Genomic DNA, 23,098 nt, shown 5'->3' on the forward strand with positions numbered 1-23,098 from the left:
TCTACATCTTCGCTGGCCAGTCTTCCCTCCCATCCCCTGTCTCTCTGTCCGCGATTCTCAGCGGGTGACTTCCTTTTTACACCCACGGCCACATCGTTGACTAGCACCTGCCGAACAAAGACTGGGCGCTATAGGCAGCATCAAAGTTAAGACTATTTGAGAAACTCAGAGAAAACAGGGACAGCGATGAGGCTAGTGCTGGATAAGAAATACCGAGCCCTTCTCCTCTCTGCCCAGCGGTGCCACTCCTGCAGGGGCCCTGGTCCTTCTGCTTCCGACACAGGAAGATGAGAGCGATTCCACAGGTGGAAATCGGAGGCCGGCTGTGGGGACGCTCGCGGGGTGCACAACGCCGAGCTGAGGAGACTAAGTGGAGGCAGCCTGATCTTGGGGGGCGAGGGAGAAATGAGAGAAGGAGGGGGATGGCGACCGAGCGCGCAGAGAAGATGGGGGTGTGCGCCCATGGGGATCTGTGGAAGCGAGGCATTGGGGGTGCAAAATCAATAAGATAAACGGGCCGATCGCCAACGCAAGGCCAAAGGGGAGTAAGGAATAAAGAGAAAGAAAAGAATATTAAATCGCAGGAGAATGAGAAAATAAACCCGCAAAGGGGAGAGGAGGGGGCGAGGGCGCCTGTTACGGCTTGGGTGGGGTTGACAAGAATGGAGTACATTATGCAGTTCATTTAGTTAACAAGTGAAATAATGAGGAAGCGTGCAGAGTGAATGCCAAGAGAAAAGGCACAAAAACCCTATTGAGAGGCCCCGGCCGCTCCTGGCGTAGCCCATCACATGGCAATAGTCCTATTTAAGCGGCGCCGCCGGCGCCTTTCAGCACCACTAGTGCTGGCCAGCACCCCGCGCTCTCTGGGCGGCGCCCGCGGCAGCAGCGGAGGCGCCTCCAGCCCCGGCTTCAGCGGCGCCTCCGGCCTCCCCGGAAGAGGCAGCTGAGCGCGGCCGCGGCCCGGGGAAGTGCGTGGTGAGCCCCGAGGTCCGCGGGGCGCCGGGAGCGGGCTGGCGGCGGGGCGACCGCGCACGGGGGCCATGCCGCGCTCTTTCCTCGTGGACTCGCTGGTGCTGCGCGAGGCCGGCGAGAAGAAGGCGCCGGAGGGCAGCCCGCCGCCGCTCTTTCCCTACGCGGTGCCGCCGCCGCACGCCCTGCACGGCCTCTCGCCCGGCGCCTGCCACGCGCGCAAGGCCGGGCTGCTGTGCGTGTGCCCGCTCTGCGTCACCGCCTCGCAGCTGCACGGGCCCCCCGGGCCGCCCGCGCTGCCTCTGCTCAAGGCGTCCTTCCCGTCCTTCGGCTCGCAATACTGCCACGCGCCCCTGGGCCGCCAGCACTCGGCCGTGTCGCCCGGGGTCGCTCACGGCCCCGCGGCCGCCGCGGCCGCCGCCGCGCTGTACCAGACCTCCTATCCGCTGCCCGACCCCAGGCAGTTCCACTGCATCTCCTTGGGTAAGGCGGGGAGTGGGGAGGTGGGGCGGGGAGGGACGGGACCGGGCAGACGAAAGCTGACTAGGCGGGCATGGGGGATGAGGACCCTGGGCGTTCTGCGGGCGATGAGGGCCATTTCGGGCCCCTGAGTGGACACTCTGGGTGGCATGCGGCTGGAGGGACGGGACAGGACACGGGGAGGGAGGGTGAGGCAGAAGGTTGAGGCCCTGGCGGGGGCTCCCAGGACGAAATGAGGGCTGGGGCTCAGGGCGCTCCAGAAGGGAGCACGGGGGCCGCGTGACTCCGGGAGTACCAGGGTCCCGAGGCTTGGCGAGGAGGCACCCGCGGTTACGCCGCTGTGCATTGTGTTCAGGGCAAAGAGGTGGGTGAGAGACCAAAGACCCGGGATTCTGACGGCCGCCTACCGGAGGATCGGGCCCACAGCGAAGGGTCTGATCGCTTCCGTGTCTGCACCCCTACCCACTCCAGACAACAGCTCGAACCAGCTGCCCAGCAGCAAGAGGATGCGCACGGCGTTCACCAGCGCGCAGCTGCTAGAGCTAGAGCGCGAGTTCGCCTCAAACATGTACCTGTCCCGGCTGCGCCGCATCGAGATCGCGACCTACCTGAATCTGTCCGAGAAGCAGGTGAAGATCTGGTTCCAGAACCGCCGGGTGAAGCACAAGAAGGAAGGCAAAGGCAGCAACCACCGCGGCGGCGGCGGGAGTGCGGGTGCCGGCGGGGGCGCACCGCAAGGCTGCAAGTGCGCGTCGCTCTCCTCAGCCAAGTGTTCCGAGGATGACGACGAATTGCCCATGTCTCCATCCTCATCGGGGAAGGACGACCGGGATCTCACGGTCACTCCCTAGGCGCACGCCTCCCCGGGTCGCCCATCCCAGACACTCCCCGCGGCTCAAAGACTGGTCCTGGGACGCAGCGCCGTTTCCCAGGCACCCACAGCCAAATGGCGGCCACGCCCGGATTTGACACGGCTTTGCGGAGGCCCCCGGCCCTGGGAAGCGCCGAGAGCTTGGCACACCTGGCCTTGCTATCCCTACCCCAGGGCCCGCGGCCGTCCAAAGCGGACTCCGAGCTGTGCACACACTGCACGCGCGCGAGTCCTTCTCAGTCACGCAGCACAGCGGCCCGGCCCAGCGCCCTGCTGGCCGCCGGCGCCTCCCCGCCCGCCCTCTCTGGACTGGCTCAGGCTTCCTCGCTTCCTCCCCTTTCTCCACCCTGGGTCAAGCTCGGCCTTTGACGCCTCGGGTGCCCATTCGCTCCCTCTCCCCCCTTTACGTCTTTCCCTCCCCACCTCTTTCCTGCGGTGATTTATCCACGCTCCCACCCCCCCAGACACATTTATGAACGTCTGGGTTTTGTTTTTCTTTTCCTTTCTCTTCCGCTCCTCGAAGTTCAGTAGTCCCTCCATCAGACCTTGCTGTGCCCATGGCTCCTCTCCCACGAGCGAAATTGCCTCCCGTGGTATTCGTGTTGGGGAAACCGATTCACTTTGTTTCGGCGACGCTCTGCATTCCCCCAGAGGCCGGCTCTCTGCCTCTGACGACCCCTCTTCTCCCAGACCCCGGCCCCGCCCCAGCCTAGCTTGTAACTGTAAGGTCTCTGTAATACCAGAAGATATTTATTTATTTATTTATGTACAGAAGTTTAAATAAACTTTTTTTTTTTTCTTAGAAATCCACGTGGCTCGGGATCCCCAGCCAGGTTGGGGCTTCCTGCTGGGGTCGGGCAGGGCTGGGTGGCGAAGTCCAGCTCCGCTCCTCTCCTCGCAGCTCGTCAAGCCCTCTCTGCACCCTCAGCCCCCGAGACTCCGCCTTCGGCGCCCACCGACCGGGTGCGCTGCCCGGTCTCCTGTCCGACTCGGGCAAGGTGCACCCCTGCAGGAGAGAGCAGAGCCCTGTCCGATGGGAAGGACGGGCGCTCCCCGTGCTGTGCCTGTAGTCCTGACCCCTGCAGCGCCCCCGTCCCACCTGGGATCCGGCCCCACCTCCAACCCCCTTGGTTTGGCTGTCCTGACCGCCATCTCCAAGGTCAGCGACCACTTCTGCGCGAGCCGCTGAACTCAGTCCTTTGCTGAGCTCGGATGGATAACTTGTTACTGTTATCAATCTATTTATTTTAATCTATCGTATTTGTTAGGGACAAATTCCCAGCGAAATGGCGCAGCCTCCTCTTGGAAAGACCAGCTCGCTTTGCTTTAAGGCAAATTCCATTAGCGGGGTCCCTACTCCCAGACCGCTGGCCGCGATTTCGGGGACCCAGAAAGATTCGGCGCCGGGGTTCCCGCGAGGGGTCCTCCGTAGCCGGAGCTGGTGGCTCCGAGACGTTGCATTCTCACGGATTCTTGTTACAATCCCACAGCCCCCTACGATTTATAATGCACCCCCCAGCCCTCCTCTGGAGATACGCTGGGGGTTTTACTCGTACGTGGAGGAAGAGACGCAGGAGGTGCGCGGGTTCCGCGGAGGCGGAGGGCGCACGGCCACCGGAGTGGGTGTTTCTGCTACTCAGGAAATCGGATACGTGAAACAGCGGATCCGGATTCCCACGACCTCCCCAAGCCCCCCATTCCACGTCCTAGGGGCCTGGGTCACTTCTTTTCCTGCCAGAAATCTCTCCGACACACACACACACACATACCCCACGCACACCCTGGGGAGCGCCGGACTCCGGACTCCGGGTATTTAGGCAGAGCAAACACACGTGTCCTTTCGGCGAGAAAGGCGCTCCAGTTGGGGTTGCTCAACAGATGCGGGGTCATTTGAGCGCGGGGTTCTCTCTCCAGTTCCGCTAGAATAAAGGTGGGCGCGTTCTGGTTCCCCACGGAGAGGCCACTCCTGGTTCCCCCTGGAGCAGACGCATGGGTTGTGCCCCAGGCAGATGAAAGACTGTCACGCGCGCCCTTGGCACCCTCTCTCTGACCCCCATCCCCATCAGTCTGAACCCCAGTCTCACGGGAGACCAGTTGTCCGCCCTCCCAGGAGGGGCCATTGTGCCAATACAAGACGAAGCCGAAGCCGGGGTGCTTTAAGGCACACCCTGAATAGAATACCAACGAATGTGTTATTATCAGTGATTCTGACGCTTTCCGAGTTTGGGGCGGCTAACCCGCTGCTCTAAGAGCCCTTCGGTAGTGAACTTTCGCATCCTTTAGCGCCAGCGCTACCCACCAGTGTACTTTTGAGGTTTGGGACCCGGCAGCAGCAGGGCCCCCAGGGGCCAGGTCCATGGTGGATCCGAAGGGCTCGCTTTGAGCCAGCACCTTTCCTGGATTTCTGGGGGTCGGGAGGTGCACCTGAGACAGGCTCCCGCTGGCTCTCGGTGACACACCCCCTTCCCAGAAATGCAGTTTCGGAGATGGGCTCGAGCTGGGGAGGGCGGGGGTGGGTGGGTGGGTTGGCGTGGGGCGGGGGGCGTGGGGCGGGGGAGAGGTGCCTTACTGAGGGAGCCGGAAACTGGGCTTGGAGCGTGGTGACGAGGTTGGATCCGCCCCCCCCCATCTCAAGCTACCCCGGACTTCTTCAGTGTTGCCATCCTATGCAGTGGCCCCTCCTGTCCCAGCTGCTCGCAGAAGCCGCAGATCCACTGCTGCGCGCCGTGTCCACGCGGCTCCAGTTCTCCTGGGAGCGCGATTTTCTCCCTCTCATCTTTCTCTACCCAAGACTTCACTCCCCGTCCCGCTCCAGCTTTTTCGCTTTCTGGTGGGCTTTCCCGGTGAGCGTGGGAAAAAACGCAGCCTCCCTGCGGCGTGTGGTTACCAAGGCGGTGACAAGAGGGCGACGCTGCGGAGCGTGGACGCGGCTTGGGCGCGCGGGGGCTCTCGGCATCCAGCCGCCGCCTGCAGGGGCGGCTACGGCTTTTGAGTTCCAACACTCTTTAGTCCTCACTCTGCAGTCTCTGTCGGTCCAGACCGACTCTGCTGCCTGGGTTGGGGCCAAGGCAGGCGCGTCTGCAGTAATGGAGCTTCTTATTTCGGGAGACAGAATTCAGTCTAACCACCCTATTTTGAGCTGGAATTTGGGATTTGCAAGGCAAATTGTGCAATTAAAATCAAACTGAGTTATCTTATCAGGACGAAATTTCCTGGAAATTATCATTGAGTGTGACTAATCCACATACAGACCCCTGAGTTTATTTCAGGGACAGCATCTTTCTTTTCTCTGTGGTTTAGTGGCCAGGAGTTTGGATGCTAGAATCCAAGTGACCGGCTTGGCAACCCATTTCCACCATTTACTTACAAGCTGGGTAATCTTGGGCAAACCACTGGTTCTTCCTAAGCCTCAGTTTCTTCATCTGTAAATGGGGATTGTGTTAATAGTTCCTTTGCTGGGTTGTCGTGCAATATTAAAGCATAGAATTCACATACATTGCTAAGCACAAGGTCTGCCGAGTTTCAATAAATGCTAACAACATGGCTGTTGTCGTCACTTGTCGTGCCTATAGCTGAGCCCGGGGCACAGTGCGGAATTATTTTCTGAAAGCTGGAAAGCGACCACTCACACACAGGCTGCTACCCAAATCCCCCACTGCAGGGCTGGAGAGCACGCACAGATGCAAAGACCTCCAGGACTCTCTGGAGTCCGTTGTTCAGAGTCAGTAACGGTCGGCTCTGCTTGGCCAGGCACTGCCCGGGTGCCGGGACTCACTGAAGGCCAGAGAGGGACTCCTTCCGCCTGCATTTAGACCAGCTCCTCAACTTCCTCACTACTGACATTTGGGGCTAAATAATTCTTCCTGGGACTGTGCTGTGCATTGTGGGATGTTTCACAGCGTCCCTGGCCCCTACCCACTAGATGCCAGTAGTACCCCTCCCGCCAGTTGTGACAACCAAAAATGTCTCCAGACACTGCAAATGTCCCCTTGAGAACCACCCTTCAGGTTGAAAAGCACTGATTTAGACTTGGGTCTTCTCTGCTGAACTTGGCCAGTCCACAGTGGTCAGGATTTGGCAGCCCAGCTCCAAGCACACCTCTCTCCTTCCCTTCATCCATCCCTCATGGAATAAGTGGACCTTCTCCATCCGGAGCACTGGACTCTGCACTCGGGAGGGGCTTGAGAGGAGGAAGGGGAAAGAGAAGATGAGTGGGGGTCCGAGGGGAGAGACCAAAGATGCCTGCACAGTGGGAGCATAGCCGCTAGTCTGGACAGCCCTGGGCGTCTGGGTTGAAAGGGTGAATCGATCCGAGGTGTGCTGGGCGAGCAGAGTTTACAGAGCCACGAGGGCCTTTCCAAGAACACCCTATCCATTTGTCCTATGACCCGTAGACAACGGGGCTCCCTCTTCCGTTGTGCGCATGGGTACCCACAAGACCAAATTTGGGGGGGAAAGATTTCAGGAGCCTGGGTGGTATCCCCATCAGTCATAGACACACTCACACACTCACCGCCACCACCATTTCAGACTTTCAATGACTGAAAATCTGAAACTAGAAATCAATTCTTTTTGACTAAGGCCTCCCGTATTTGGTTCAACACAAGTACCCCTGAGAGTAGCGACCACTGAGTACATCGTTCACTTTTTCTGAGAAAAGCCTCTGGAAGGGCAAAGAGAAGAAAGTCCCTGAAGGGGAAGGGATGCAGGGGACGTGTAAGGGCAAAAAAGGGGGCGGAGATCAGGGGAAGGGTCCCAGAAGCCTCCCTGGCATGGCTCAGGGGTGCCTGGGTCATGTGCCCCCGAGCCTGAGCTCTGGGGATGAGTGAGGGGCTGTGGGATGATTCAGAACCGGACACGCCCACAGAGTCAGGAATAAGCTGATTCCAGTGAGGCAGTAACACCACCCATCCAGGGCTTCCCCAGTCTCGCATGTGGTGATCAACAGGTGGGCTTCTAATACGGACACCCTAATAGAAGCGTGTGTGTGTGTGTGTGTGTGTGTGTGTGTGTGTGTGTGTGTGTGTGTGTGTGTGTGTGTTAGAGACGCTGAAACAAAAGGTAAAGAAACTTGGAGGAGAACCAGGTTACCCTGCGGTTGAATGCCCCGCTTCAGGTCATCCTGTCACTATGAATCCAAGCCCTGGTTCTTCTAGAAATCTCCCTGGAAACCACCAAGAAATCCAAGGCCTTGGTCCTGGCACCTTGCATCTTGGTGTCCAGGCCTCTGTCTGCGAGTGGGCCTTCCCAGCTGGGGAGGAAGCGCCGCCCAAGGCACATTGGCAGGTGCTCGACCAGGCATGGTTTCAGGCAATAGTGGGTGAGGAAGGTGCTGCCCTCAGGAGCCGCCACAGTCAGGGGACTGGGCGTGAGTGCACACCGGGGCTCAGATCCCTGCAGAGAGGAGCTTCCCTTGCTGGTCCCGCTGGACCCCAGCCTTTTGGATCACGGGAGGCAGGGGCCACCTCCAGAGGCTGCCTGTTCCCAGCAAGTGCTGGAGAGAAGAGACGTCTGCCTCCTTGGTGCCCTGATGTGGAGAGTTTGTCGAGTAGCTCTGTTACGGGCTAGATTGTGCCCCACACCCCCAATTTATATGTTGAAGCCCCAACCTGCAGTACCTCAGGATGTAACCACGTTTGGAGATGGGGTCGTTGAAGAGGTAATTAAGGTTAGATGAGGTCGTAAGGGTGGGGCCCTAATCCGAGACGACTGGTGTCCTCCTAAGAAGAGGACGAGACATCGGACGTGAGCACACCCAGAGGGATAGACATGTGAAGGCACAGGGAGCAGGTAAACCAAGGAGAGAGGCCTCAGGAGAAATGAACTCTGCCGACACCTTGATCTGAGACCTCCAGCCTCCATAACTGAGAGAAAATAAATTTCTGTTGTTAAGCCACGCAGTCTGTGGCATTTTGTATGGCAACCCTAGCAGACTAAGACAATTTCTGATCAGGGTGGGGCTCTCTAGACCCACACCCCCCATGCTAACATAAGAATACAAGAAGAATGTAGAGCAAAGAGCACTGGGCTGGGCATCGGGCCCCTCTGAGGTAGCTGTCCTCCTTGGACACCTGAGGTCCAGCCCCAGTTATGCCACCAACTTTGGACGAATCATCATCTTCCTGGATCTCAGCTCCCTCTTCTCTGAAGTTGGGGGTGTCACTGACATTGGTGAGGTTTCTTCTTTTTCTGACCAGGATCATTCCCCCTCTCTCCAATAAGCATCTAGATTTTCTTTTTTCAAATGTAAATTAAGGTAAGTTCTGGAAAAAAAGGAGGCATCCACTGAGGTAGACATTTACACACTGTGGGAGTTCCCCAGAGCCAGGGTCCCAATTTCCAAGACAGAATCCAATGAGGATTAGATATTTACTGCTTGTCCCCCTCCCCAGCAAATCAGGCATGGGCATAGGACCTGGACCCAACATTTTCCCCAGAAGTCTGAATCTGGAGGGGAGTGACACAGAGTTGCATGTTTCAGTTAGAGGTTATTTCCTGTGGCTGTGAAGCTGAGAGCCTCTGAGTGACGGCAGATGACCTATGGCATTGGTAGAGGGAATTGCCCAGGGTGGGAGCCCCAGAGGGACATCTAATGAGACTGTCCAGTGGTGAGACCTTGGCTGTATCTACCCTCCCTTCCTGCCTGGTTTCCAGGCCATTTCAGCAGCTTTCTGTGAACTATCAGAGGCCTTTCAGTCAATACCTTTCCTGCTTACGCAGCGGGAATTTGTTTCTGTTGTCTGCAACTGAGAGCTCTGAGTGATTCAGGAAGCCATGCCATGTATGAGCTGTTTAGATCCTGCAGAGGATTGTGAACAGACCTGGGACAAGCACGACTGTTGTGTCCGTGGAACCAAGTCTCAGTTCTGACCGGGTGACCGGTACTGCTTTACGTAGGATTCCCTGGACGGACCAGGGCTTTTAGGCTGGTGCCCATGCATTCCCTTTGGACGCGCTGGGGCAGTCAGACTTGGGTGGATAGTTTCAGAATTCATCATCCAGATGTTATGGCATGAGTCACAGCTGGAGCATGAGCTGGCCGCACCCTGGAGCAGCGCTGGGCTTCCCCGCACGGAGACTCGGGACATGACCTCTCCGTCTGTCCTGCCTGGCCAGGCCCCTCTGAGGTGGCTGACCCCTTGGACCCACATTCACAGAACTGCTCAGTCTGTGTGGTATTTTGCTCTTAACAGGGAGGAATCTCCCCTCTCTCCAAGTCTCTCCGTGGTAGTTAATAATGTCCTAGAGGCGCTCGATAACTTTTCTAACCACCACCCTTTTTATGACTTGTTTCAGAAGCTGAATTCAAGCTACTTTAAGCTAGAAGGCGTCTCTTGGCTCACAGAACCAATTAAATTGCTAGTGGGACTGTCCTCTCCAGGAGCTCGAGCGAGTGATGGTGTGGGGAGACGGCTCACCTCCCCCCTCCTCCCTTGGCTTTGCTCCTCTCTGTACTTCTGCCTCCTTGTTTCCTGCTGTAGAGGTTCTGTCCTTAGAGGTGGGACAGCCTTGAGTGTGGGGCTGGGGGCAGGCAAAACGGGGCAACGGCAACATCAGGCTGCAGGCTTACACTGTCCTGGCTAAACGGCCTTGGCCAAAAAGCAAGAGCGTGTCTCTCTCCCCGAGTCCTGTGGTGATGCCAGAGTGGTGGCAGGGGTTGTCCAAGGCGGCAACCCTAGAGGTGACCATCCTAACCACAGATCAGCTCTGCCCGAACCACATGTCAATCCAGTGGCTGTAGGCAGGGGTGGCACTCAGGTGGACACTACGACTGGAGGCCCAGGAGCGCACAGGAAACGGGGTTTGTTGACTTGTTGTCCGGCAAGGTAAACAGCCTGGCTACCCACTTCACACAGCTGGGGGTCTCAGACACCACGGCCTCCCTCCCCTGCCCGCTCCAACGTCCAAGCCTAGTGGCTGCAAAAGTGATTCCAAAACGAAAACACCAAACCATTTAAAAAGTTGCCTTTGACACAAAATCTGACTCTTTCCTACAGGATACCTTCAAAATTGGCTTTCCTAAAGGACTCTTACATTTGTCTTCCTCTGGGGACAAAAAGGCAGGAAGGTCTCCCCTTCCACTAAGGAACAACTCTCAAAGCCCAGCCCCTCTCCTGAGAGCTCGCAGGATTACCAATTCACGTTGTTTTTTTCTGTTACACTCTTAAAATTGGGAAACTGCACACAGCTATGTGTGTTTCTATCACCTATGCCACGGTGCCCAGTGCCCCTAGATGAATGTCTTCTCAGGGGCCAGGATGCAAAGGAATTCCACCTGTATGAAAGCCGCCCAGTTAAATGCCCTCCGACCCTGGCTCCCTCTCTGCTTTGCTCTAACAGCCACTGATCTGTCTGTGTCACATAATTCCTCTTCATAACCTTGGCCCAATACACCAAGCCTAATATGACACGTTGCTGGATAACCACAACGCCCTTTCCCTCCAGTATCTTTTAATTAAAATGTTAATTTGCACATGCCCAAGTTATACCAACTCCAGCCCAGAAAGAAGGGTTTAAACTCTAAAAGAATTCTGAAATTCTTTCACCAACTTAAGGCACTTTGGGGATACGGTTTGTATGAAAGATGCTTCAGAAAATGAAGTTGTCATGTATTGTACGTATAAATAAACCTTTCAGCTCCCTGGCAGAACCCAAGCTCAGTGGGGCTGGAAAAGCATTCTGGGTGTTGGCATGCAAATGAGCGTGTCCACAGCAGTTACGGGGCACCTCGGAGCGGTAAACAAGCTGATTGTCATGGGAAATGTAGTCAGGCTGCTCTGTTTGAAACTGTTTTGCAAATCCCTTGTTTGGTTAGATTTCTAAACGTCGAGTTTGTGAACTCAATAATACAGCTGAATACCAAATTCCCAGTCACACCATCTTTGGACGCCTGACAGCGCTGTGCACACCATAAAGGGCCGTACAAGCAGGCATGCCCAATTAGGCTTGGAATGCACACACAGGAGGCTGAAGTGAGACGTCGCCGCCATCAGGATATGGCCAGAGTGCAGACGGGCGGGCGTGCGGACACCACAGCCCTGGCTGCGCCCTGCCTGGGCCAGGGCTGTCTTCCTCCGGAGCTATTCCATCCCTCCCACTCCCAACCTGGCCAGCTCCTACTCAGCCTCCTGTGGGAGGGGACCAGCCCGTCCCTCTCAGGGCAGCACAGCCTCGTTCACTCCATGGACGAGTCCAGTGCATTTTCTGTGCCGGCGCCTGGCTGGGCTCTGACCACAGAGCATCGCCCTCTGCACCCCCATGTGTCTCCCCACCTAAGCAGTGCTCCTCAAGGCAAGACGCTGGGTCTGACCCCTCTGTGTCCCCAGGTCCCAGCACTGTGTGTTTCCTCTTCCGTCCTCCTGTTGCTGCAGCCCCGGCCTCTGCACCTCCCTGCTTGCCCCCTGCTCACCCCGGGGGAAAGGGCTCTGCTCCCCCCTCCAGCTCCCTGCCCACCTTTGCCTCCAAACTCACGCTGAGGCCTCTGTCAGCTGCCTCAAACCCACCCCTCTGAAGAGCCCACCGTCCGGGAGGCCAGCCCCGAAGATTCCTTCCCTGGAAAAGGGCATCTGCTTCCCAACAGCCGTTTGCCTGTGATCCTGGGAGCAGGTGCATGCGCTGGGGGGGTCAGGCAGCAGCACCTCCTGAGGGGCCGGGCAGCCCATGTGGAGAGTAGCTTCCCCGTGAACCCCCGACTGATGGTGGAAATGTGAGAGGAGAGCAGGCACGGGGAGAGAAATAGGTAACACGCTCCCTGGCCACATTGTACTTTTTTGGGTAGAAGTTTGGTCATGGAGATGAAAATGTTGTATATGGTCTTATTCAGAAATAACTTAGGTCCCTGTCTGGGTCTGCCTCTGTGTGTTCCCTCTTAGAGTCTGGGATCAGATCACTTCCATCACCCATTGTTATGAGAGGAACTGTATCCCCCCAAATCCATAGGTTGAAGCTCTGACCCCCAGGACCTCAGATGTGGCTGTATCTGGAGTGACGGCCTTGACAGGGGTGATTAAGTTAAAACGTGGCTGTCAGTGCAGCCCCTATGCTATTCTGACTGGTGTCCTTATAAGAAAGGGAAATCTGGACGCAGACACGCACACCCACAGAGAACAAGCCTGTGTGGACACAGCAAGAAGGCGGCTGTCTGCAAGGCAAGGAGAGAGGCCTCAGGAGAAACCAACCCTGGTGACACCCTGATCTCGGACTTCCAGCCTCCAGAATCATGAGGAAATGAATTTCTGCGGTGTAAGCCACTCAGCCTGTGGTGTTTTGTCCCAGCAGCCTGAGCTGACAAAGGCATCCAGTACGTGTTCAGATCTTCTCTTCATGCAGAGACGCCCCTGGGCATGGAATCAGCTTCTCAGTCAGATGTGGCAATTCTTCCAGGGCTGCCTTGGTGTAAAAGGCCACACGAACTGCCCCTCCTGGGGCTGTGGCCTTTTCTAGGCCTCCCCAGGCACGGCCAGGCAGCCACGGAGCCCTGGTGCCTCTCCTGAACTTCCTGGCTGACTCTGACCCCCCCGCCCCGCTCATACACCTGCTTCCTCAACAAGGATTCGCTCAGCACAACTAGTCTACACATCGGGTAGTGGTGAGAAAAACTATCATGATAGGATTTGAGGGGGGAATAAGGACTTTAAGCAAATCACCACAAATTAGAGGAAAAGCCACAATCAGATGACGAAGGGAGAAGAGAAAACTCCAACTCGGACCGGGAGGGACCTGAGATCTTAAGGATGAGAAGGTGTTAACTAGGCCAAGATCTAGGTGTGGAAGGAAGTGATGGGAAGGGCAGCCTGTGCAAAGGACCTGTGGTCACAGGGCACGGGGCCCTCTCTAGGAACTGAGAGGCCCAGGGATGGGAGTGCAAAGGGCACGGCAGCTCCTGGAGAGGGAAGATGGGAGGGGCGGGCAGGAGCCTAATGCTGAACCTGCTTGGCTGGATTAATGACTGGGGTTTTGTTCTAAGAGCAGTGGAACCCATTGTAGAGTTTTAAGCAGAGGCTTGACCCAATCACACCTGTGTTTTGAAGGACCCACCTAGGCTGCAGCAGGGAAATTGATGGGAGGGAGGCAAGAGTGGCCGGGGGAGACTGGCAGGTGTCACACACTCACCTCACGCATGCTGTCTAGACTGTTGTTGCAGGTACAAACCATGACGGAGAGCCGACTGCCTTCTATGTGATCTGAGGGTCACAGCAAAGGGCCCCTTCACCCTGCCAAGGAATTTCTTTCTCGTCTGTCTGCTGCAGAACTAGGGTCCTCCACGAAAGACCTGCTCTTTCAAGTTAAAAGCCCTGACCTCTGATACACACAAACGTTCCTGCAGGACAACCCCAGCCTGTGCAGCCGGCATGGACAAGAAACGAGCTCAGCGGATGAGCACGTGCCAGGAAGGCAGGCTCTCAGAACCGAGCCTCCCCGTGAAGGTTCTGCTGGGGATGCAGGCCAGGCTCGGCTGTGGGCAGGCAGGAGAGAACTCAGGAGAGCTGGGAGCAGGGACGATGGAGCCAGTAGGAGGAGAAATGGGTTGAAGGAGATCCTTAATCCTTCAAGCTCTTTATTACTATTATCTCTATTTTCCACACGAGCTTCAGTTCAGAGAAGCCAAGCAACTTGCCTCAGGTCACACAGCCCAGAGTAGTACAGTCAGGACACAAACGGCTCCCCTAGTTCTGCACCTGGGGCTGCATTCACCTCAACAACAGGCCTTGGGAGTCCGCTCTGAAGCAGTAGCCCCGTGGATGAAGAGCACGAGGACTCTTCATCGGTGTCTCACCGACTCCCATCAGTGAGGGACTGGAACGCAGTAAAGCACAATGAATGTTTATTAAATGAATTCCCCATCATCACACGGGAGACCATGTGCATGTACTTTGTAAACAGTAAAGCCCTAGATCTTCAGGGGAGGTTTTTTTTATTGGTATTTTTGTTTTGGGGGGTTTTTTGGGTTTTTTTGCGGTATGCGGGCCTCTCACTGCTGTGGCCTCTCCCGTTGCGGAGCACAGGCTCCGGACGCGCAGGCTCAGTGGCCATGGCTCACGGGCCCAGCCGCTCCGCGGCATGTGGGATCCTCCCGGACTGGGGCACGAACCCGTGTCCCCTGCATCGGCAGGCGGACTCCCAACCACTGCACCACCAGGGAAGCCCCTTCAGGGGAGTTTTAATAGCTTCAGTCTCTTTAATGAAAAAGTTCCTCAAATGTCCCCACTGAAAGGCGAACACTACTGTTGGGAACTATGCCTCAACCCCAAACATTTTTAAGCCACGTGTCTTCACCAGACACGATCTACTGCGTTCCTTCGATGCACTAGACCGGTGGTTCTAGGCATATGGCAGCGACCAGAAGAGACAAGGTCACTGCGTTCACACCAGTGGGGGAAAGAAGCCCCAAAGCACATAAATAAACAAGACATAGGCCGCCAAAGGAAACGGGCGTGTTATAAAGAGTATGCAGCTGTGGTCACTTTCGGTAGAGCGGTCAGAGGGGCTCCTGCCAAGAAGGACCGTCCAGCGGAAACTTGAAAAATGAGAAGGAGATGGAAATGGCAAGAGCTGGAAGAGGGCATTCCACACAGAAGGCCCAGCATGTGCAAAGGCCCCAGGGCAGGCAGAGACTTTAGCAGTGCAAGGTAGAGGAAGAAGGCCAATCTAGGTGGAGGCAAGGGGCAAAGAGGGGCCCCAGCTGGGGCTGGAGAAGTAGGGAGAGGCCATATCGTAAGGAGACTTAAGAGCAGGGTAAGAGGGTTAGATTTTTGTTTGTTTTGTTTCTGCGGTACGCAGGCCTCTCACTGCTGTGGCCTCTCCCGTTGCGGAGCACAGGCTCAGGACGCGCAGGCTCAGCGGCCGTGGCTCACGGGCCCAGCCGCTCCGCGGCATGTGGGATCTTCCCGGACCGGGACACGAACCCGCGTCCCCTGCATCGGCAGGCGGACTCTCACCACTGCGCCACCAGGGAAGCCCAAGGGTTAGATTTTATTCTAAAACTATTAGAATAATAACTATTCATTGGCTAATTCTTAACAGGGGAGTGAAATCGTCTGATTTATGTTTTTGAAAGGCTGCTCTGAAGAGAACAGAATGTAGGGCAACTAGATTAGAAGCAGGGCGGCCAGTTAGGGGGCAATGACAGTAGTCCAGGGCAGAGTTTGTGGCAGCTGGGCTAGAGGGGTGGGAAGTGTAGTGACAGAACGCACTCTGCGGGGGAAGTCAGTACTTGCTGTTGGGTTGGATGTGAGAATGGGAGCAGAATCCTGAGCGAGAAGTAGATTTTTTGGCCTGAGCAGCTGGATCAATTGTCCTGTCATCTCCTGAGACGGAGGAGACGGGGGATATGCAGGTCGGGGTGGGGACGAATGGGGGATCTTTCAAGGGCTGCGTTTTGGCCATGTTACGTTGACGAAGCCCATCAGACATCCAGGTGGAGATGCTGAACAGGCAGCTGGCACAGGCATTCACAGTTCTGTCAACAGAAATGAAAGGAAATAGGACAAAAAGGGAGGGGAGACTCGGGGACGAGAGGAAGCTGGTAAGAGAAGGGACCTTGGTTGTTCACAAGGACAAACCTCCAACCTGTTACAACTTCCAACTCACATGCATTCCTAGAAATCCTTCCAAACACTTGCTGTGTGCCAGGCACTGCACAGGGTGCTGCAGAGTCAACAGAAAACAGGAGGCAGCGCCCTGCCCTCAGGCAGCTCACGCTCCAGGGAGAGCAGACGGGTGCTGAACACGTGAACGGGCACACGTGACAAGAACCCTCTGGGAAAGAGGAACAGGGGAGACGCTGGGGTGCAGACTCATCCCAGGAGTCTAAGACCTGAATAATGAGAGGGACGGGCCATGGCAGGGAGGAAGCACGACGGGCATGGCACCTAAAGGGGCAGAAGGGAGGCCAGTGGGAGGTGGACCAGCTGTGATCGCAGGCGTCCAGCAGGCCGGAGGAAGCAGGGTCTCCTGGGCCACGGGAAGAGGCTGGAGTTCCTGCCTGCAGGACAGGAAGCTGTGGAGGGTTTAAGCAGGGGAGGGACACACCGGGATCAGGCATCGCCAGGAGGCTCTGGCTGCAAAGTAGAGAGTGACTTGCAGGGGGAGAGTGGCAGGGGCACGGCAGACCCCAGAGGGAGGTGGTGGAAGCTGGCCGCTGTCTCTGGGGGTGGCGACAGGCAATGGCTCAGACGCAACTGACTGGCCACAGGGAATGTGAGCCGCCAATCTGAGAGTCGTCAGAAAGGCCAGTCTGCAGGCCCTGGACTGCGTGAGGCAGAGAAGAGGACCCAGGACGGCAAGCTGACCGGCTTCGGTGCTCCAGCCTATGGAGAGAGCGGGGCAGGGGCCAGGAGGTCGCGGAGGGGAGCGCATGCCTTGGGGGGGATCCCACCTCAGCACTGCCGGCATTCTCTCTGGGGGGCCGCCCTGCGTATCGTGGGTTGTTCAGCAGCACCCCTGACATCTACCCACTCGGTACCACAGCACCTGCACCCCAGAGTTGTGACATCAAACTGCCTCCCTTGGGGGCAAAATCACCTCCTGCTAAGAATCCCTTAGCTGGAGAGAAGGCACGGGCATCCAGAGGGGGCCACGCGCCTAAGGGTGGAGAGTGTGGACCCGGGGTCAGAGCACCTGGGGCTCCACATCTGCCCCGCCTCCTGCGGGCAATCAGCTCCTGCCTATCTGTGAGATGGGGAGAGCGGTGCCACCTCGGAGCTGAGACGGACCACTGATGTGCTAACACAGCCATGCACTTAGCATCACGCCCAGCACACTGTTGACAGTTAGAAACTTATTTCACAGAAATGCCGTGGTGGGGGATGAACCGGGAGCGTGCACACACACAAGACACACACACAACACACACACACATCACACACCACACACACATCACACACACATCACACACACATCACAGACATCACACACACACATATCAAGACACACACACAACACACATCTCTCTCTCACACACACACGACACACACACACACACACAATCACAGACATCAAACACACATCACACACACATATCACAGACATCACACACCACACATCACACACACACATACCAAGACACACACGACACACATCTCTTACACACACACGACACACATCACACACCACACATCACACACAACACACACATCACACACGTCACGCACACACCACACCACACATCGCGCACACACATCACACACATCATACACATCACACATCATACACACATATCACACACACATATCACAGACATCAAACACACACATCACACACACACGTCATACACCACACATCATACACATATCACAGACACCAAACACACACACATCATACACCACACATCACACACAAGACACACACATGACACACCACACATCACACACACACGACACACACATATCACACACACATCACACACATCATACACCACACATCACACACACATCCACACACACCAAACACATGCACACACACATCCACACACATGCACGCAGGCACTGGATGGGTCCCTGGCCCAGGCTCAGTGCTCCAGGCCAGACCTGCAGGAGGAAGCCTCATCTCCACTGAGCCCTGGACAGGGTTAGGACTCAGCAGGGGGAGGCTCTGGGTAGACAGGACGCGGGTGTCCCGGGAACAGCAGAGAATGTCCAGGAGCCAGGAGAAGAGGTCGGCACTTGCAGGAAGTGACAGGTGACTTAGCATGAGGCCAAGCCAATGAATGCCCTCAGGTCGTGGGTGCAGTGTCAGGGGCAGGGAGGTGTGGAGAAACGTGGCCCGAGAGAGCAGCTGGACGCCAGGTGCAGGATCTGGGCACCACTGAGCCAACGAGAAGCCACATGGTGTCAGGCTGACCAAGACCTGAGAGCATGAGAGACTGTCCTGGCCGGGGAGCAGCTGGAGGGGCTGAGCCTCCGTGAGGACATTTACTCCTGGTGTCCCCTCACCTGGTGGGCTATCCCTCCCCATGTCCGTGGCTGGCTCTCCTCAACTTACCCCCCCTTCTCCTCCCCTGGAATTTTCTCCTTACTTTACACTCTCTTCAGTACCCTGGCTTTGAAAGCCACCACGTTCCAAAGTGAGTCATTTATTCATTCAACAAACTTCAGAGGCAAATTATTTGTCAGGCATGGTTCTCAGGGCTTGGGCTACCACAGTGAACAAGATGGACAAAATTCCTGCCCTCCTGGAGCTCCCGTTCTAGTGAGAGGAGACAGGCAATAAACAATAAACATAAAAAATAACTTGTTTGAATGCTGGAGAGGGTGTGGAGAAAAGGGAACCCTCCTACACTGTTGGTGTAAGTTAGTACAGACACTGTGGAGAATAGTATGGAGGTTCCTCAAGAAATTAAAAATAGAACTACCATATGATCCAGCAATCCCACTTCTGGATATATATCCGGACAAAACTCTAATTCAAAAAGATACATGCGGGCTTCCACGGTGGCGCAGTTGTTGGGAGTCCGCCTGCCGATGCAGGGGACACGGGTTCGTGCCCCGGTCCGGGAAGATCCCACATGCCACGGAGCGGCTGGGCCCGTGAGCCATGGCCTCTGAGCCTGTGCGTCTGGAGCCTGTGCTCCGCAACGGGAGAGGCCACAACTGTGAGAGGCCCGCGTACCGTGGAAAAAAAAAAAAAAGATACCCGCACCCCAATGTTACTAGCAGCACTATTCACAACAGCCAAGACATGGAAACAACCTAAATGTCCATTGATAGATGAACGGATAAAGAAGATGTGGCTCATGGGCTTCCCTGGTGGCGTAGTGGTTGAGGGTCCGCCTGCCAATGCAGGGGACGCGGGTTTGTGCCTCAGTCCGGGAAGATCCCACATGCCGTGGAGCGGCTGGGCCCGTGAGCCATGGCCACTGAGCCTGCACGTCCGGAGCCTGTGCTCCGCAATGGGAGAGGCCACAACAGTGAGAGGCCCGTGTACCGCACAAGAAAAAAAAAGAAGATGTGGTACATATATATACAATGGAATATTACTCAGCCGTTAAAAAGAATGAAATAATGCCATTTGCAGCAACACGGATGGTCCTAGAGATTATCATACTAAGTGCAGTAAGTCAGACAGAGAAAGACAAATACCATACGGTATCACTTATACGTGGAATCTAAAATATGACACAAATGAACTTATCTACGAAACAGAAACAGACTCACAGATGTAGAGGACAGACTTGTGGTTGCCAAGGGGGAGGGGGGTGGGAGGTGTAGGGGAGGGATGGAGTGGGAGTTTGGGGTTGGTAGATACAAACTATTATATATAGAATGGATAAACAACAAGTTCTTACAGTACAGCACAGGGAACTATATTCAATATCCTGTGATAAACCAGAGTGGAAAAAACGATGAGAAAAGAACGTATATATGTGTATAACTGAATCACTTTGCTGTACAGCGGAAATTAACACAACACTGTAAATCAACTATAATTCAATTTAAAAAACTAGTCGTTTGTTATATATTTACCATAGATGGCGATGGATGCGGTGGGGGAAATCACAGACTACAAAGCAGGGTGGTGCAGCTGTAAACAAGGAGGTCGGGGGAGCTCCCCTGAGCACCTGGGCTCTGAGCAGAGGCCTGAAGGGGAGGAGGGAGTGAGGCCTGTGGATCTCCGGGCAAAGGGAGGAACCAGTGCAGGGCCTGTGGTAGGAGCCTGCCCAGCACGGTGGGTGGAGCCAGGGAGTCGCTGGCTGGAGAGGAGAATCCAAGGCCGGGGCTAGAGAGAGGACTGAGGGCTCTCGTGGCGCCTCAGCCCTCCTCTGAGCCCCCAGGACCCCCAGGCAAGCTTCCCACCTCAGGAAGAAGCACCACCGCCTGCGGGCCAGCTTCTCAAGCCAGGAAGTGCCGGGCGGCCCTCATCTCAGTCCCCTCGTCCATCCCATCACCATGCCCGCCATGTCCACCTGCTCTAAACACACCCAGTCTGTTCCTGTCCTCCCTCCTCTCTCCTCACAGCGGCCAGCCTCACTCTCCAGTCATCGGGACAGTCTCCTCACCCGGTTCCCAGTCTCCATCCCCCACTCGGGAGAAGATGCATGCAACACAGACTGGGCCTCCCTCGAACCCTCCCCAGAACTTGGTGACCGCTGAACTCTGACCTCCCTCTGAGGTCTGCCTGGTCCACCCCCTGGCCAGGCCCATCCCCATCGCTCCCACGCTCGCCTCGCTCACGCAGGCGGCTGCCAGGGTCTCCCCTCTCTTTCTCAGACCCAGACTGCTCCTTCCCGCCTGAGGGCCCTACACATGCTGTTCCCTCTCCTGTAACACCCTTCCCAGCTTTCCCCCTGGTCACTTTCTGCAAATCCTTCCATCTCAGCTAAAGTGTCAGCTCCCTCCAGGGGCACTGACAGCCCTGCCCACACGGCTTCCTCTCCGCTTGTTCTCTGTCATCGCTCACATTCTTTCTTGTCCGTCTGGCAAGGTTAGTTAGATATCTGTTTAGGTCCGACCCTCCCACTCAACCGCAGCTCGGAGAAGCGGCAGTTCTGCCGTCGCACACACGCACCCACAGTGCTGGGAGACTGCCTGCAGCGAGCACGAGCGCCGTGAACTCATCGTGAATGAGTCGGGAAGCAGGCGCAGTGGTCCAGCTGCAAAACGCGGCGGTCTGAGCCGCAGAGACGGGAAGAAGTAGGTGGACTTCAAGATCTGTTTTGGAGGAAGAACCACAGGGCCTGGCGTTGGCTTGGACGCGCCCCCGGATCCACTCTCAACTCATCAGCACGACAGCAGGACCCGGCCTACCTGGGCACTCCCACGCGGTCCAGCTTCTCCACCTGCCTGTCTCCTTCCTGCTCCCAGGCACACCAAACTGGTCTCTCCCCCAGGGAAGAGAGAAAGGGGCAGGCGACTCAGATGCTGGCCACTTGGAGCTCATCTAGTCTCCCTCCCAGCCTCCCAGGCTCCGGCCACCTTCCAGCTGGGGAAGTGGAAACCCACAGAGGTGACCCGTCCCATCCAGGGTGTGAAAGAGCGGGGCTGGAACCTCATTTCTTCACTGCAATCCCTGCACCGTGCTGCCTCTTTTTATTTATTTATTTATTGGCTTAAAACGATTTATTTCTAACATTTACATGGGCAAGTTGGGTGCGTCCTCTGCTGGTTTCACCTGGGCTTGCTCATGTGGCTTCATTCCATGCTGCCTCTTTTTTGTTTGTTTGTTTGTTTGTTTGTTGCGGTATGCCGGCCTCTCCTGCCGTGGCCTCTCCCGTTGCGGAGCACAGGCTCCGGACGCGCAGGCTCAGCGGCCATGGCTCACGGGCCCAGCCGCTCCGCAGCATGTGGGATCCTCCCGGACCGGGACACGAACCCGTGTCCCCTGCATCGGCAGGCGGACTCTCAACCACTGCGCCACCAGGGAATCCCCATGCTGCCTCTTTTTAAAGACAGCTTTGTCCACAGCCCCCAAATACCACCCCACTGCAGGTCAGCCTGTGGAGCTAGAGCCAGAGACAGCCCCCTTGCCACAGCAGGGTGCCCACTCCCCCAGGGGAGAGTACCAAGCAGTGATGGAGCGGGGAGCCTGGGGTTGGTCCAGGGGCAGGAAAACCCTGAGAGGACAAGCGGGTGGCATTGAGGGATGGGCGGCCAGCTGGGCAGAGAGTGGTGGTCATGGCTCCACCCCGTCCGTGACATCAGAGGGGTCATCTCTCCAGAACAGGAATCTGGCCACGGAAGCCTAGAGTCGGGACTGGGCAGCAGGAGGCTGGGTTCATTCACGCATTCATTCATTCAGGAAACATTTGATCGGAGCTTTCTATAAGGCAGGTGTTCTCCAAGATGCTGAATCATCAAATATGAATAAGATGCTGGAGGGAGTCGTTGGAAGACGCCCAGCCTGGAGCAGACGCACCAACAGACATGATGCGGCAAAGCGTTTCACACCTGGACCACAACCCCTGCCCCGGCCCCGGTACTCTATAGCCCCAAGGAGGCCGGACAAAGGCAACCTGGGGCAAACTTCAAGCTGGAAGGGGAGACAGGAGAAAAGAAGGGGAGCTGCTTATGGGGGACAGATATTTAAATTCCCAGGGCTGCTTTCCTCACAAAATCTAGAAGGGGTGCGCACACTTCTGCTGTTCATTCACCCAACAAATACTTATCGAGCGAATAACACACGCCAGAAACAGCAATGAGCACGGAAAGGACAGTTCTCAGTTTACAAAAAGGCAGAAGCAGCCCCGCACCCTGGCCTCCGAGTCCAGCGAGTCACCAATACCTCCCGGGGCCTCCACAGTGAAGAGAGTCTTCACTGAAAGGCCATGGAGAATTTAAATAACACAAAGGAAGTCTAATCGCTACCATCAAGGAGTGTACAAGCCAAGGAACTGAAGGAACTTCAGAAAAGGAGGGACCTGTGTGAGGTCCTGGGGGAGGCTGCTGTTTGGGGGTGATTTCCCCTGCAGGAAGCTTCATCAGGAAAGTTAAGTTGCTTTGCTTATGTTGGTCAAGGCTCTCCTGGTTACAAGTGGCAGAAGGCCAGTACAGACTGACTTGAGCACCAAGGAGAAGGTAACGCCTTCAGGCACAGCTGCACCCAGGTGCTCAGGTGATGATGTCAGACTCCTGTCTCTCTTAGCTTGTTTTTCTCTGAGTTCGCTTCATTCTTGGGCCCTGAGGATGCAGTAAACAGGGGCCCTGTTCTAAATCCTGGGGATACGGTGAACAAGACAAAATCCCCTGCCCTAGTGGAGCTTACGGTAGAGCAAGCTGTTTATACTCAGTAGCAAAGGAAGACCACCAGGCTTTCTGGGCTTACGTCTTACCAGTTTAGCAA

General features: G+C 56.2%; 1 protein-coding gene across 1 annotated transcript; it reads left to right on the plus strand.

The window, feature by feature from the left end:
- The first annotated feature begins 1,043 nt into the window (after nucleotides 1-1,043).
- Nucleotides 1,044-2,303, plus strand: GSX1 (GS homeobox 1). Its single transcript, XM_030882127.2, has 2 exons — nucleotides 1,044-1,455; nucleotides 1,924-2,303. The coding sequence occupies exons 1-2, from the start codon at nucleotides 1,044-1,046 to the stop codon at nucleotides 2,301-2,303; spliced, it is 792 nt and encodes a 263-aa protein (XP_030737987.1).
- Nucleotides 2,304-23,098: the final 20,795 nt, after the last annotated feature.

This window comes from Globicephala melas, chromosome 18 (assembly GCF_963455315.2).
Source record: "Globicephala melas chromosome 18, mGloMel1.2, whole genome shotgun sequence".
NCBI classification, from domain to species: domain Eukaryota; kingdom Metazoa; phylum Chordata; class Mammalia; order Artiodactyla; family Delphinidae; genus Globicephala; species Globicephala melas.

What these genes read in the sequence shown, in the direction of transcription:
- GSX1 (XM_030882127.2), top strand. Translation starts at nt 1,044, where the DNA reads ATGCCGCGCTCTTTCCTCGTGGACTCGCTGGTGCTGCGCGAGGCCGGC. An exon ending in GTTCCACTGCATCTCCTTGG is followed by an intron (nt 1,456 to 1,923) that starts GTAAGGCGGGGA and finishes TACCCACTCCAG; the next exon opens with ACAACAGCTCGAACCAGCTG.